The sequence below is a fragment of the Nymphalis io genome, chromosome 6 (genome assembly GCF_905147045.1).
Source record: "Nymphalis io chromosome 6, ilAglIoxx1.1, whole genome shotgun sequence".
Taxonomy (NCBI): domain Eukaryota; kingdom Metazoa; phylum Arthropoda; class Insecta; order Lepidoptera; family Nymphalidae; genus Nymphalis; species Nymphalis io.
The window spans coordinates 10609978-10625783 of record NC_065893.1 but is presented as its reverse complement, the minus strand read 5'-3'; the positions used below and the strand labels follow the sequence as shown (position 1 = coordinate 10625783).

Here is a 15806-nt window from a genome sequence, read left to right as displayed (position 1 = left end):
AGGCCACTGCTGCTTCACGACAACGCAAGACCACACTGCACAACAAACAACCACTAAGTTAGATGAGCTACAATTGGAATGTCTACGTTATCCACCGTACTCCCCGGACCTTGCTCCAACAGATTACCATTCTTTTCGGAATTTGGACAACTACAACACAAGGAAAAAAATTAAACTCCGATGCGGCAGTTCAAAACCGCCTTCAAAGAGTTTATTGATTGAGATGGCAAATGTGCATAGATAACAACGGTGCAGAATTTAATTAATCAAATATATTTTACGAAAAAAAGGACTTTATATTCCTCCCGTACAAAACGCTTCTACATTGACGAGGTATATCTCAAAACATATACAACCTTATTAAATAGGCTGTACATGTTCTCTACGATATGAAAATATACCATGCGTTTCATATCATTTGATGTATGTTTTTTTTTAACTGGTAAAAAACAAACAAACATTCCTCTTCATATTAGTATGATAATGTGATTGATAATGGATTAAGGAGTTATCGATAATAAAATATTATCCTTTAATCACAACAATCTTGCCTTAGTATATTTATAACTGCATACGAAATATGTCTAGATAATAACGTGACAAGAAAACTTTTTAAAAATATCACGTGCTTAATGTATTTAAGAATTAAGCAAATATAATAACATTAAGTTAAAAACCTTCGTTCATTGTGAAACATCTAGGGTCATAATGAATGTGATTTTTATAATACTGTTAATTATAAACTCATGTGTTGCAACTAAATTTATAACTTCGGGTAAGTATATATATATATTTTAAGAAGCCGATTAATATTTTTGTAATCAAAGGCATTTTTTAAATTTAAAGTATGTTTACATAAGTCTCTTTAATGACTATTTGTTTAACAAGAAGAAAGACTTATTGCGCTACTGGTTAAATCTCAATTATTTCATAATACTAAAATAAAAAAATCAAATGTTACGGGCGACACGCGAAACGATCACTTTATCCAAATTACCATTATGTATATAATTACATTCAAAAAGGGTAATTACTAAGTTTGACTACAAATTTTATCGTAGAACCTAAAAATTAATTAGATGTAATAACATTTTAAAAACGACCATAGGTAGAAAAGAAACAGTGTTATGCGACTTAGAGTACGTTCGTTCTTATCATTTTGGATAAGAGATTCCCCTAAATTTTTCCTTTAAATTTACGTCAAGTTTTGTAAGCAAGCCTATACATTGATAAATCCACCACTCATTGATATTATAAAAAACGTGATATGCTAAACTTTATGTAACGATTTTAGAGGAACTCCAAAAAATATTTATTAAAGCAGTAAAAAACGAAACAACAAACAATGAATGGAACACGATTCAAGATGTTTTCGAAATATACAGACCAGCTTCCATTGCTCTTAAAATGCAGTATGAAACAAATAGTAGATCGGTAAGTGTCATTCAAAGACAATTATTTGTTTGATTTTTGAGGAATACATAAAGTCAAACAAAAAATAATAATATTAAAATTAAAAATAACATTTTTTTAACAGTAGGTTTTATTCTAAGAGCAAACTTGAGACTCACTACAGAAATTGGTAGTGAAATTTTAGAAACTGATATGCAATATTGACCATAATAATTATAACATTTTATAAATACACGTATCAAAATAGTATATCACCATAAGTCGGTTGTCAACATTACACGGGTGAGTAATGAAGTGAGTTCTTCCAGAATAGCAATGCAGATCATATCTTATAATTTTTATGATTTTATCTAAATACTAAGATTAATCTTGATTTCAAATAGTTTTTAAAAGCCCTAATAAAGGAAAAATCCGAGGTATTTTTCGATAGAGATTGAATGTATTTTTTATATAATGGTTTAATCGTTTTACAATATATTTTTTTTGGCTCTACCTCATTATTCTTAAATCTCTAGATATAAATAACAAAGAAAAAAAAAACAGTTTACCACAGCACAACAGTAGGTACCTCTTATTCCTATGTTTTTCAATTGATTTCTTTTTTTTTTGGTTGGTAGCTACGGACGTGCCTTAGTGTTATCTTTAAAAAATAAAAGAAATAACCGTATAAAAATTTGTTCGAAACATCTATGAGCGAACATTATACTAGTAAAAGTATCTTATAATAGTAAATGAGCATTTTTTGTATTATATATATAATACATTTATTTACCACCGTTTATCTCGGCAATGGCTTTAACTTCTTGACTCTTAGGTTTTTAGATTTTGCTTTTTAAGTTTACCTATATAGGGTTCAATCACGATCAATCACGACGAATCACGAGCTTTGTTCGCTCGGTCGCCCAGGTACTGTTAACAACTAACCTGACCCCGATTTTTTCACTGCTGGGTATAGGGCACCTGTCGTTTCAAGGCAAAGATTTTGATCTTATTCGTGTGGTTTGGTGTCATCCTATGAGACACATGTAGGTTCCTCAGAATGTTTTCAAGTCAAGTACGAAATTAGCTATAATCACAAATTAAATATATAAAACTTCAATGGTTTACTGGTTTTTCCACACATGCTATTTCAGAACGCTGCAGTGCTATTCTAAAAAAACACTTCGTATCTAACTTTAATTGTAATATTTATTATAGCCAATGTCAGATATAACGCTCTGATATTTTCTTTGCGTGTTTAGCTTTATTATGTTTAGTATTTAGTTTTTTTTGTATACTCTATAAAGAAAATGTTTGCTTACAGGATATAACTTGCTTAATTTGTAGCAGCGCGTTCGCTGCATTAAGAGATTTGGTTCATGAAGGGAATACGGATGAAATGCTTATAGAAGCATTGACAATTCTGTGTATAGCTTTAGCGAATGTCAGTGAAAAAACCTGCTCTGGAGTTATTCCATTAAACATAGTAAGTTTATATTATATTTTTCACTTCTATGTTGCACGTATAAATTACGTTATAATTAAATTGATTTATTTATAATTTGCCAGATTAATATAATGTTTAAAATATGACTAACAGCGTTAGTAATTTTTAGGAATTTGTCTAATCATTAAAAAGAAATAAATTGTCTATGGATTCATTGTAATATCTTTGATTAGATACGTGTGATATATCCGGCATAGACCCTAATAATTAACACGAAAATATATGATAGTTAAATAAATAAAATGAAAGATGTTTAGTGATAGTAATATTAGAGTTATTTAATTTTGATTTGGTTAGCTTAAGTTTATCGGAATTCATTAGCATTAGCTCATATAGTACTTCTTGGTGAGAGCTAGAGTACTGAAATGACAGCATTAATGTATAGATATCGCGTTAAAAACAGTAGGTAATTATTTTTTGGATGATATTGGGAGAAATTGATAAGATATATGTATCTTGTTTATAGATACGTATATTTATGAATACAAAAGTTCTTTTTTTCAACAGCCAATACTAACATATATAATAAGGACCACGCCAGAGGCCGCGCCTAGAACATTCTGTGGCCTTGTATTACAAAATGGCGGTAATCCCAACACCTGTACGTTTGATGATCCTAGATTTGAATGGACAATAGATTTACCGGAATTTAATCCAATTAAAGTTGATACAGTAAGTAATAGTTTCAATGAATCGTGTTCAATGAAACCGACAACGTCTTATATCCGACTCTTTCGACTTTTGTTTGTTTTTTATATTAGTTTCTGATATTATCTTTGTATTCAAATATGCAGCTCACTTATTGAAACTAAAACTAATAAATTATCACAACTAGCTTGAAATCAAAAATAAATTTGAATGATGAATTATAAATTAACTTGATGATGAATTAAATATAATGTTATCTTTATTTTAAGTAAATTTTAACTGTAGATTACCACCAAAAGCAATGATCCATTGACAATAGCTCTCATCACCGACGCTCACATCGATCCCTTGTATGAGCCTTATGGCGTTGCTAATTGTAACGAGCCAACTTGCTGTAGAAAAGGACAAACTCCACGATCTCATGAATATGACATTGATGTAGCAGATTCAGTATTTAAGGATCGCATATTTGAAATAGGAAATGATTATATATTGGATTTAGATTTAGCAAACGATATTAGAAACTTATCACTTGTAACAAGAAGTACCAGAAATTCAGCACCTGCTGGGTATTGGGGAGATTACAGGAATTGCAATTCGCCTTATTGGGCTTATGATGACGTCATTGAAACAATGGCTAAACATAAGGTATCATAACTTATATCTTAAATCTAATATATAAATATTAACGCTTGTTTTTCATACTTTCCAAAAAATCGACAAAGTTATTTAGAATAAGCTTTATTTCAAGAAAATAACAGAACCCTTCAACAGATAAAAATATATTGATAAAAATTTACTGACTTTTATTAATCAAAAAGGGCAACAAAACAAAATTTTGAAAGAGGCTTACCAAGATCCTCAACTATAGCAGACAAATTAGATTTTTAATTTCATCTCAGTCCTTACCTTAGCTTTTTAAGATACTGCTTGGTATGAAATATTTTTTATTGGTACATATTTTTTCAGGATATAAATGTTGTATATTACATAGGAGACAGTATCGACCACCACGTGTGGGAAACAACGTACGAACGAATAGATGAAGTTAACTTACACATTATTAACAAGATGAGAAAAGAATTCGGTGATAATGTTTTAATCGTACCTTCCATTGGAAATCATGAATCTCAGCCTACGAACCAGTAAGATGTTAAATAAATATGTCCCGATATGTAGACGTTACAAATTTAACTACCAAAACGAGCATCATGATTTCATTTTAAACGAGAGATTTGTGCAAAAGTAACGGATTAATAATTAATTGAATTAAATCACCTTTATTTTACCATTTACATTAATACGGGCGTAAATTCACCGTTCTAGGCACAACCTAGAACCATTTATTAAACTTTGTAGGAATGCAAAGTATTGATCGTAAGTAGACTTGGGCAAAAATCACCGCAATTATGCTTGCAATGAGCAGTCATCAATCATAGTTGCAGTATAACAAAAGTAATAAAAAGTAAAGTCGACTAAGTGCACCAGAGCACCCCCGCGCGCCTTATTCAGAATCAATCAAAGTTAATCTGTAATCGTAATCATTAATCTTATTACATTTTGCCCAAGTGTGATCATGAGTGAGTCCTTAGTTCGATTCGCACTTGGCCGATTTTTGGATAGCAACGACCGAAACCTTTTTTAGGGCTGAATCCGCGCCTGCATTGATATGTAAATGCCAAAATAAATTCCATTTATTTCAGATTTGCACCAAGTTCAGTCAAAGGCGACAAAGTTAATACAACTTGGTTGTATGAATCTTTAGCTAGGAAATGGGACTTTTACTTAACAGAAGACGCAAAAGCTACTGTCCGTGAACACGGTGGCATATCTATGCTCGTCAGACCTGGATTACGAGTTATTTCTATTAATAATAATATTCCTTATAAATCTAATTGGTAAGTTCGATTATAATTGTGGGTATGTATGTCTAAACTGCAAGTGCCGGAGCTATTTTTCTCTAATAAATAAAAACTATATCAGTTTTCTTGTTTTTACTGCTGTTAAATTTAACAATTGACAAATTTAAAGCTCATGTTAGAATTTGATTTATTGATTGCGGGTTCAATCAAGCACAAGTAAATTTTAATGTGAAGTATAACAATGTGAGGAAACCTGTATGTGTATGAAAGAAAATTGTCATTGTGTATCCACCAAGCCGCATTGGAGAAGTGTTGTAAAAGAAGCTCCAAAACTTTTCTTCAAAATGAAAGGAGGCCTTAGCCCAGTATTGACTGCCTGTTACTTCACGAGAAATAAAATAACACACATAATACCGAAATTTCAACCGAAAGATCAGACCGTATTTTTATATAAATCTAACACATTAATTTTTCTTAGTGAAATAAAATTACAGGTGGGTTGTCTACGATCCCTTAGAATCTAAAAGGCATTTGGAATGGCTCGTTCACGAGTTACATAAAGCTGAATTAGCTGGTGAAAGCGTCCATATTCTGGCTCACATTCCGCCTGGAGTTCACGACCTCATATATACATGGTCAAGAGAATATAACAGAGTCGTTACTCGGTAATTTTATATTTTTTATTAAATATGTTTTGAGTAATTTATAATAAACTTTTCATAACAATTGCTCTCTATATGCATATATAATATAAAATAGATGTGTCGGCATCCACAATTTTTTATCCACATGGTGATACCGAAGAATTTTCTCTGCTAGATTGACAACAGATATGGGTTTTCAGTTTCTCGTCAACTATCAAGGGACAGTTCAGCGGTCACACACATTCCGACGAATACAAGATATTTTACAGTACAGAAGATGGGTCACCTATCAACATGGTGTGGGGGGCCGGCAGCACGACCGCTTATACGTTCTACAATGTTAACTATAAGATAGCTACATTCAACACAACCACCTTTGTAAGTATATTAAGTGTGCTACTAACGTTTAATAGAATCTACATACAAACATACATTCACGTACATTGTACGTATATACAAAAACTCAGTTGTAATAACAAAAAGTACACATCGAAGAATTATTTATACTCGCCAATTTCCAAATTTAAACTTAACAGAATAGTTTCCGGAACCTTAATCTGCATCGTTAGGCTTCATATTTACGTTCATCTCAATTAAGGTTGATTATTACACTTAATTATTTCAATACCGGACAAACTTGCGCAGTTCGATCTTTGAGCACTAAATTTATTCTCTGTTTAGCAAGTAGGCAAGCATGCGCAAGCGCCCCCGTGGCACTCCTCGCTATGACGGAAAGGGTACCGCTGGTTTTTTAGTGGGTATTCCGATGTTCGGGGCGCACTCGGCCCCTCGGACATCGGCGAGCCCCCCACTGCTCCCGTGGGGAAAACGCATGATGCGTTTTTCCAGTGAAAAATAAAATGTAGGCAAGTTTTCAATTCAATCTGTGTACGATTTATAACAAAATGAAATGTACTAGTCTTCCTTTGCAAAACAATTATGTAAATCGACGATCGATCGATTATTGAACAAAATACAATAAAAAGAAAAATAAATAGGCTATCATGGTATAATTATAAATAATACGGTTGCTTTCAGCGATACGGTGTTTACATTTTACCAATTACAATGTATGTTTTAGGAACCAAGTAATATTGTGAACTACGTATACAATCTTACGGAAGCGAACCTTGCACCACACAGGAGACCACACTGGTTCCAACTTTACGATATGAAAAACACATTTGCAATCAACGACCTCTCACCTGCTACTATGAATGATTTGACTTATAAAATGGTGACGAATAATTTGTTAGCCTTAGATATGTATGCAGCATTCTACTCAAAACTGAGTGACAGAAGATGGCCGTATTGCAATAGATATTGTAAAATTGACAATTTATGCAAAACCGTTGTGACAGTCTTGTGGAAGCGTGAAAAGTGTGACGAACTACGGGAACTATTCTTTTCGTTACATATAGAATAATTCTTATTTTAATATTATTATTATTTTTAAAATTTTGTTTTTACTTACTTTTACCTCTTCTGTATTTTCTTAAATAAAAATGACTAGACGTCCTATTTAATTAAATTAATTTAGATTATACAAAAATCTAAATTAATTTAATTCGAGATGGCCCAGTGGTAAGAACGCGTGAATCTTAACCGATGAACGTGGGTTCAAACCCGGGCAAGCACCTCTGAATTTTCATGTGCTTAATTTCTGTTATAATTCATCTCGTGCTTTTCGGTGAAGGAAAACATCGTGAGGAAACCTGCATGTGTCTAATTTCATCGAAATTCTGCCACATGTGTATTCCACCAACCCGCATTGGAGCAGCGTGGTGGAATAAGCTCCAAACCTTCTCCTCAAAAAAGGGAGAGGAGGCCTTAGCCCAGCAGTGGGACATTTACAGGCTGTTACTACTACTACATACAAAAATAACATAATAATACAAATTTAACTTCAACACAATATACAATTTTACTTGGTGGTAGGACTTGGAACACTATCTGATATTCTACCTCCAAACAGCAATATGTAGTATTGTTGTATTCCGGTTGGAGGTGAAGTGGCCAGTGTAACTACGGGCACAAGGGACATAACATATTCATTCCCAAGGTTGGTGGCACATTGGTGATATTGGATAAAAATATATAAGAACATTCAAAACATATTTATTGGTGATTTCAAGCTACATATATAACCATAAAACGACAATGGTGGCTAATTTTCCTTAAGTGTGCGTTGTATAAAATGGAAATCTGCTGCGAAAATGGATACGGTCCGCTTGTCCTATCGCTGTGACAAAAAAGATATCCAACCATGGTAGTTCAAGTAGAACATGATTTTCATGAACTTATAATATTGTGATTGATAGCAGATTAACTACATATCGATAAAAAAATCCGTATTAAAGGCCAATAACATGGCATTCTGAAGTATATCTGCATCTACATACGATACACGATGAGATATAATTACTTGATACGATTGTTCAGTACGTCTCGCGTGTAGGGCTGACATAAATACATACGTTCAGAACATATAATAAATTGACGTACAATATCCAAGAAAGTATTTCAATTAGTACCTACTTACCCTTGGAAGTGTTATTTGCTTATGTCAATTTGGAATACGGTCGGTTCAGAAGTTCCTGTCCTATATTAGAAAATTTTACAAGCGCAAAATTTAAAAAAATGATAGATCCTCTTTCTATGGAAAGTTGGACAATTTAAATAAAACAATATTTTTATAGGTTCTGGAAAACAAAATTTTGTGGTAAATTGTATAAATATTTTTTTTAATTTTAGTAGTTTGGGTATCTTAACTAATCTTAACATTTGTTCCACATACTTTTGCCATTTACCTCATTTACCTTTTGCATGAATCGGAAGAATTTCTTCTCATCTGCTTTGATATTTTCTAGCAAACATATATTCAGGTGATAGTTTAAAAGACTTATCGAATCGTCTTTCTGTGTTTTGTTTTACTTGTGGTACAATATGAAAAAAATGCTTCAAATTGCTCCTCTGCGGCCAGTCTAATCTGGTTCTTCATATCATGTATAAATTTTGAAGCCAATTTTTTTTTTAAATACCAACAAAAAAGTACAAAATACCTTTGCACTACGTATTTTAACTACCAACAACGTATATTTATATTGTATTTCAATTACTAGTAATTTTAGTATTGCTCAGCCCTGTGTAACGTGTAATCATATTTAAAATTCAAGGATTATTTATTTAAAGGTACACTTTATAAATTCATCATATGTCGTTCATTGATATCAACGATCAGAATGAAAATATTTATTGTGGCACTGTTAATACTAAATTTGAGTATTGCAACTAGGCTTATAGGTTCGGGTAAGTCGAATGTTTTTTTTTTACCTTAACATTTTTTTTTTTTATATAAGTTTGAAAATCTTTCATTTAATGAGTATTCCTAGAGCCAAACTTCATATTCGATACGGTGACATCGGTGTGAAGAAAATTTCATGTGATAAACTTCCCGACTTTATTTCTTCGGTACCTAGAAATTACAGGCCTTTCTTCAAAGATTAAAAAGATCGATACAAAACTGAAGGTGTGCGGATGACGATATTCCTAAGAAAGTTATTAAAAAAATGCGCCACCGGCTAACACAACATAACATAGTTTGACAAAACAAATAACAAGTAAAAAACCTTCAATCAGAATCAGGTCACTGGTTGTTTCTTTACGCGCATTCTATTTTAGTTCTTTTTATTTTATTCGTTCGTGTAAAATGAATTTGAGAATATTTAAAAAATGTTCAAATAAAATTATTCAATTAATTAAAATTAGACTCTGCAACATCATCGATAATATGTATAGGCATATGTACAAATGTCTTAATCCTAAACATTATGTAACTTTTTAAATTTTTTTAGATGAACTTCAACAATTATTTATTAAAGCTGTAAAGAATAAAACAACAGAGGCTGATTTGAAAACGATTCAAGATGTTTTCGAAATCTACAAACCAGCTTCTAACGCTGTTTTTAACATGCAATATGCAAGAAATAGCATATCGGTGAGAATCATTGAAAAGTCATGATGATTTTTGAGAAAATATATTAGCCAATAATATTTGAGAATAAGTGATAAACATATTTTTTTCTTTTATTTTTATAACCGAAAACTTTTGTCCTTTGCCTTTGGTGTATCTTATATTTAATTTCTCTTAATGTATTTTAATGTGCCTCCATAATTATTATAAGGCAGCATCACAATCTTAATTTAAGAATTTAAAAAAATATATCGAAATATAGTATTCATTTGCATTATGAGTTCGCATTTGACGTCTTCGAGTCTAGTTGACTTCTTCTTCAAATCCGAATGAATGCCAGTTTACTTACTTGTAAGGGTGTTAGTTTACTTTGTAGGATTCTGTAGTATTTCGTCAGTCTGAAAGGTATTCGGCCAAACTTACCATAATCGGGTCTCTCTATTATGGATCCGCATTTTTAGGTTGTAATTCAGAATCTTCAAAATCGGAGGAATTCGCTGTCGTCGGTACAAAAAACAAAGTTTTTCATGGATATGCTGATATGATATATATTCAATTGTAGCTTTCTCGTCACGTCCAATGTCTCCGTATGTCATGTATTGTGAAGGTGTTAGATGCGTCTCCGTTGTCCGTACTTTTGGACCTGCAGCGATTCTTTTTCTGCATGTGCCTATGATAAATAAATATAAAGTACAAATCTATAAAACTTTAACAAGTTAAATCAAAAATAAATAATGAAAAAATTACATTACATCACATAGATTTCAAGCGTAGGTAGTTTTCGTAGACTATATTGAGCCATGCTATTTGGGAATGATAATTTTATTGACCGTGTTATACAAAAGATAGCTAGCTAAATACAATTAATATTTTTATTATAAATATGCCGTACTCTTTATTATCTAATTTTATCATTGAATTAACGTCGATTTTAATTACTTATGATGTCAGGTATTTTGAAACTATTAATAATGTTTCATTTTCAATGTCAAATATACAATACTCGAAGTTCATTGACCTCGTTTTTCAGAATATGCGTATTATATTATTAAAAACTGCTTATTGTTCCTAAATAAGTATATAGATGAATAATTTGCTGGCGAGAGAATTAACTTATTTCGAATAGTGTGACTTTCAAAAATGCCTTATATTATTACCTGACTGGCTCGTTGGTATAGTGGCTAGATTCCCATGGTTTTTCTGTCAGAAAATTCTCATTAGCAGCCCGGGGTCCGGAAGTTGGAAGTGTGTACACTCCAGTGACACGGACAGCAAGTAAAGCCGTTGGTCCGCCTGAACTCTTTCTGGTCGAGAGCTAGGGAATAGAGTGCACCTGCGTTTGCGCACACACTTGTGCACTATAACATGTCCTTGCGCAGTTGATTAATCTCTCTTGAGATTGGCCGCCGTGGCCGAAATCGGTCTGGAGGACCATATTTACTTACTTATATTATTACATATATATACATATATTAAGTGACGAGATTCTGAGGAATATGTGTGTTTACAGGATATTATCTGCCTTATATGCAGCAGCGTATTTGCTGTACTAAGCTATTTGGTTCATGAAGGGAACACCGATGAAATGATTATAGATACTTCAACACCATTATGTAACATCATACAGGTCGTCAGTTATAGAACTTGCTCAGGAGTTTTGAGATTAAATATAGTAAGTTTTTTTTTATAAACGGTTCTGATAAATATACTATGTATATAGTGAGAGAATGCGAACTTTATTCGTTTTTAAAATTTGAAGTTCGAAAACAAACATAAGTACAACAGTTAAAGAACAGTAAATCTTACCTAAAATAATTTCTAAAATATTTCAGATATAAAAATGTTCGTCTTAAAACCAGTAATATTTAAATTTCAACAGCCTATACTAGCATACATAATAAAAACGACGCCAGAGGCCGCGCCTAGAACATTTTGCAGCCTCCTATTTCAAAATGCCGAAGATCCGAACACTTGTGGATTCAATGATCCCAGGTTTGAATGGACAATTGATTTACCTGAATATATTCCAATAAGTAAAGATACACAATATGACACGGTAAGTAATTATGACGAGGGTAATATTATAAAAACTAATATTTATAACAATAAAATGATAATTGTTAATAATTATATTTTATACAGATATCAACGAAAAGTAATGGTTCATTGACAATTGCTCTCATCACAGACGGTCATATCGATCCCTTGTATGAACCTAACGGTGTTGCTGATTGTAGCGAGCTTACTTGTTGTAGAAAAGGCCAGACTCCACGATCCTATGACTATAACACTGATATAACAGATTCAATCTTCAGGGATCGAATATTTGAAGTAGGAGATGACTTAATATTGGATTTAGATTTAGCAAACGATATTAAAAATTTATCCAATTCTAGAAGAATTACTAGAAATTCACCGCCAGCTGGATATTGGGGAGACTACAGGCGTTGCGATTCACCTTATTGGGCATACGATGACGTCATTGAAACAGTTTCTAAACATAAGGTTAGACAATGTAAATATGCTAAAGTAAATTTACAAAGAGCTATTTCTTCTCAATAGAATCCTACCTATATTTAGTTTTATGTACCATCAGCGCCACAATTAACATTCTTATGTGGCTAATTCTGAATTTATCACAGTTTTGAGAATATGAGACTGATATTATTTTAGTTCATATTGGTTTTGTGACATTGATTTGCTCGTTAAGCGTTTTACACGTACATACGTACGTTACGATAATCTTGTATCTTGCATCCAATGTTACGAGCAGAGATCAAGCCTCTCCCAATTATGGATACTTTTACACAAAATCCTGCAATCATGAACAATTTAAGAATGACGTCTTCGAATTTTGTTCGTTGCGAAAATAATACAACAGTCGAAAGACGCTATGATTGAAAAGTGAACATCCCTCAACAACGATTACAAGAGATAGTGGATAGCATGGCAAATACATTTAAGAAATACTAAAATAAAAAGTGAACGGTTAATCGTATCGCAGAATGTATACTCAAAGGAGTAACTTTTGTCTGTGTTATTTGAAAGAACAATACAATAAGGCTCTATTAAAAAAAACCTGTTTAGTCGTGTTTGGTAAATTACATGACGAAGTATATAAAATATTATATGTTTTTATAATACACAGAATTACCGAAATAATTAATAGTTAAATTCCCACTTCATTTAATTAAACACAATGCGTGTTATTAGTGAAATCATTTAATGAAACACTCAAATTACGTATTTTTTCAGGATATAGATATTGTATATTACATAGGAGATAGTATCGACCACCACATATGGGAAACAACGTACGAACTTATCGATGAAGTTAACTTACACATTATTAACAAGATGAGAAAAGAATTCGGTGATGTTTTAATTGTACCTTGTATTGGAAATCACGAATCTCAACCAACGAACCAGTCAGTAAACTTGACTAGTTTGTTACTTATTACAAATGAAATCACAAAATACTAAAAATGCATATAATTTATATAGAAGAATATTTTATTTAGAAACTTTTTTGTAGCTATAATCTAATTGCATAGAATTTTTATAACATTAATCTGATGAACATCTTTTTCAAAAATCGATTATTAACATTTTTATCAATTATAATTACTTCATCAAAAATTATGCTACATTATTTACAGATTTGCACCAAGTACAATTAAAGACGACAAATTAAACACGACTTGGTTGTACGAATCTTTAGCTAAGAAATGGGACTTTTATTTAACAGAGGACGCAAAGGCTACTCTACGAGAACACGGTGGTTTCTCCATGCTGGTCAGGCCTGGATTACGAGTTATTTCTATTAATAATAATATTGCTTATAGATTTAATTGGTAGGTTTGATTTGAATTTATGTTATTATCATTTTAAAAATTTATTAAGTAGGTCGCGGGAACGCATCACGCGTTTTTATGATTGGAAGTTTTTTTACTGCTTTTTAATTAAAGGGGAAACAACTGTTAGGTTATTTTCTTAATTTCCATTCATATCCTATATTGCTTTCAGTTATAATAAGGTGTCTTAAAAACATTACTACAAAAATAATTAAAGGATTTATAAGATATTTCCAAAAAATGTAATAATGTCAAATGCGATATTTCCTTAAAATATAGTAGATATTATTACTATTTTAACTTTGAACAACTTCATAGGATTAATTGACAATTTGCTTAAAAAGCAACATTTCAAATTAAATTAATTCAATAATTGTTTTGTCTTAAACTTGCAGGTGGTTGGTCTACGATCCGTTAGATTCTAAAAGGCATTTGGAATGGCTCGTTCACGAGTTACATAAAGCTGAATTAGCTGGTGAAAGCGTCCATATTCTGGCTCACATTCCGCCTGGAGTTCACGACCTCATATATACATGGACAAGAGAATATAACAGAGTTGTTACTCGGTAACTCGGAAACTTACAATTATTATTTAGATACATTATTATATTATTAGATACATAAACAACGTTCAGCAAATCAGGCTGGCAACATCGCTACTTTGAAAATACTGATAAAATTTAATACCATTTATATTTATCTTTACAGAGGTTGCCTGGAAGAGATCACTGTAAGTGATAAGGCCACCTTTGCATACCAAATGTACTTGTTATTATATGTTTGTAAATTTTGTGCAATAAAGAATAAATAAATAAGATTCATAGGGTCAACCGGATTTAACAATATGTGGCCAATTTCAGTTTCTCATCAACAATTAAGGGAGAATTTAATGGTCACACACACTCTGACGAATACAAGATATTCTACAGTACAGAAGACGGGTCGCCTATTAACATGGCATGGGGAGCCGGTAGTGCTACCTCCTACACGTTCTACAATGTAAATTATAAGATAGCCACGTTCAACACGACCACGTTTGTGAGTACATTTGTTGTTATGGTTAGCATATTTTCTCTAAAAAAAATTACGACATATATATATAATGATCCACTCATTTAGAGATTTACCTAAATCTCTAAACGCATAAGGCGTTTACCTCACATGACGTGGGGGGGGGTGTATGTGAAACTCGCCGGTACCTAGAGCGCCTAGAGTTGATCATATATTTTTTAATACAAGAGGCAGACGTGCACAACGTTAGTAAAATGAAGTCAGAAGTCATTAGGATCATGAGTCGAATGGATGAACCATTTGATTGGCAACGATATCAAAGTTGCAAATGCTATCATTAATATCTTACAGCAGAATTGCTATTAATTATAAATGAAATACGTTTTAATTTCTTCGATACGTGTTTTTGTTTTTAATTTGTGTAACTTTCTTCTGCAAAATAATTATATAAACCAATTTACGTTAAAGAATTTTGTAAATCACGAGCTTACAATGCCTTCCGACATAATTATACATATTTTTTATGCTTTAGAAACCAAGTAATATTTTGAACTACGTATATAATCTCACCGAAGCGAACCTCACGCCACACAGAAGACCACACTGGTTCCAACTTTACGATATGAAAAACAGTTTCGGAATCAACGATCTCTCAGCTGCTACTATGAATGATTTAACTTATGAAATGGTGACGAATAAACTAGACACATTAGATCTTTATGCAGCATTTTTCTCAAAAGTAAGTGACGAACGAGTGCCGAATTGCGATAGTAATTGTAAAATTAACATTATATGCAGAGCTGTTTTGACAGTTCTGTGGGAGCGTGAAAAGTGTGATGAACTACGTGAACTGTACTTCTCACTACACTAAATAATTCTCATTAATAAATAACATATCACAAAAATGAGTCTTTT

General features: G+C 32.0%; 2 protein-coding genes across 2 annotated transcripts; both read left to right on the top strand.

The window, feature by feature from the left end:
• The first annotated feature begins 708 nt into the window (after nt 1-708).
• Nucleotides 709-7479, top strand: LOC126769237 (sphingomyelin phosphodiesterase-like). The gene is made up of 10 exons (XM_050487875.1): nt 709-775; nt 1295-1434; nt 2717-2878; nt 3407-3571; nt 3833-4195; nt 4517-4692; nt 5251-5445; nt 5904-6074; nt 6254-6431; nt 7135-7479. Exons 1-10 carry the CDS (start codon nt 709-711, stop codon nt 7477-7479), a joined length of 1962 nt encoding a protein of 653 aa, XP_050343832.1.
• A 1816-nt stretch (nt 7480-9295) lies between these two features.
• On the top strand, nt 9296-15796 carry LOC126768911 (sphingomyelin phosphodiesterase 1-like). Its single transcript, XM_050487330.1, has 10 exons — nt 9296-9362; nt 9908-10050; nt 11537-11698; nt 11906-12082; nt 12169-12531; nt 13282-13454; nt 13686-13880; nt 14276-14446; nt 14741-14918; nt 15424-15796. Exons 1-10 carry the CDS (start codon nt 9296-9298, stop codon nt 15760-15762), a joined length of 1968 nt encoding a protein of 655 aa, XP_050343287.1. The 3' UTR covers nt 15763-15796.
• Nucleotides 15797-15806: the final 10 nt, after the last annotated feature.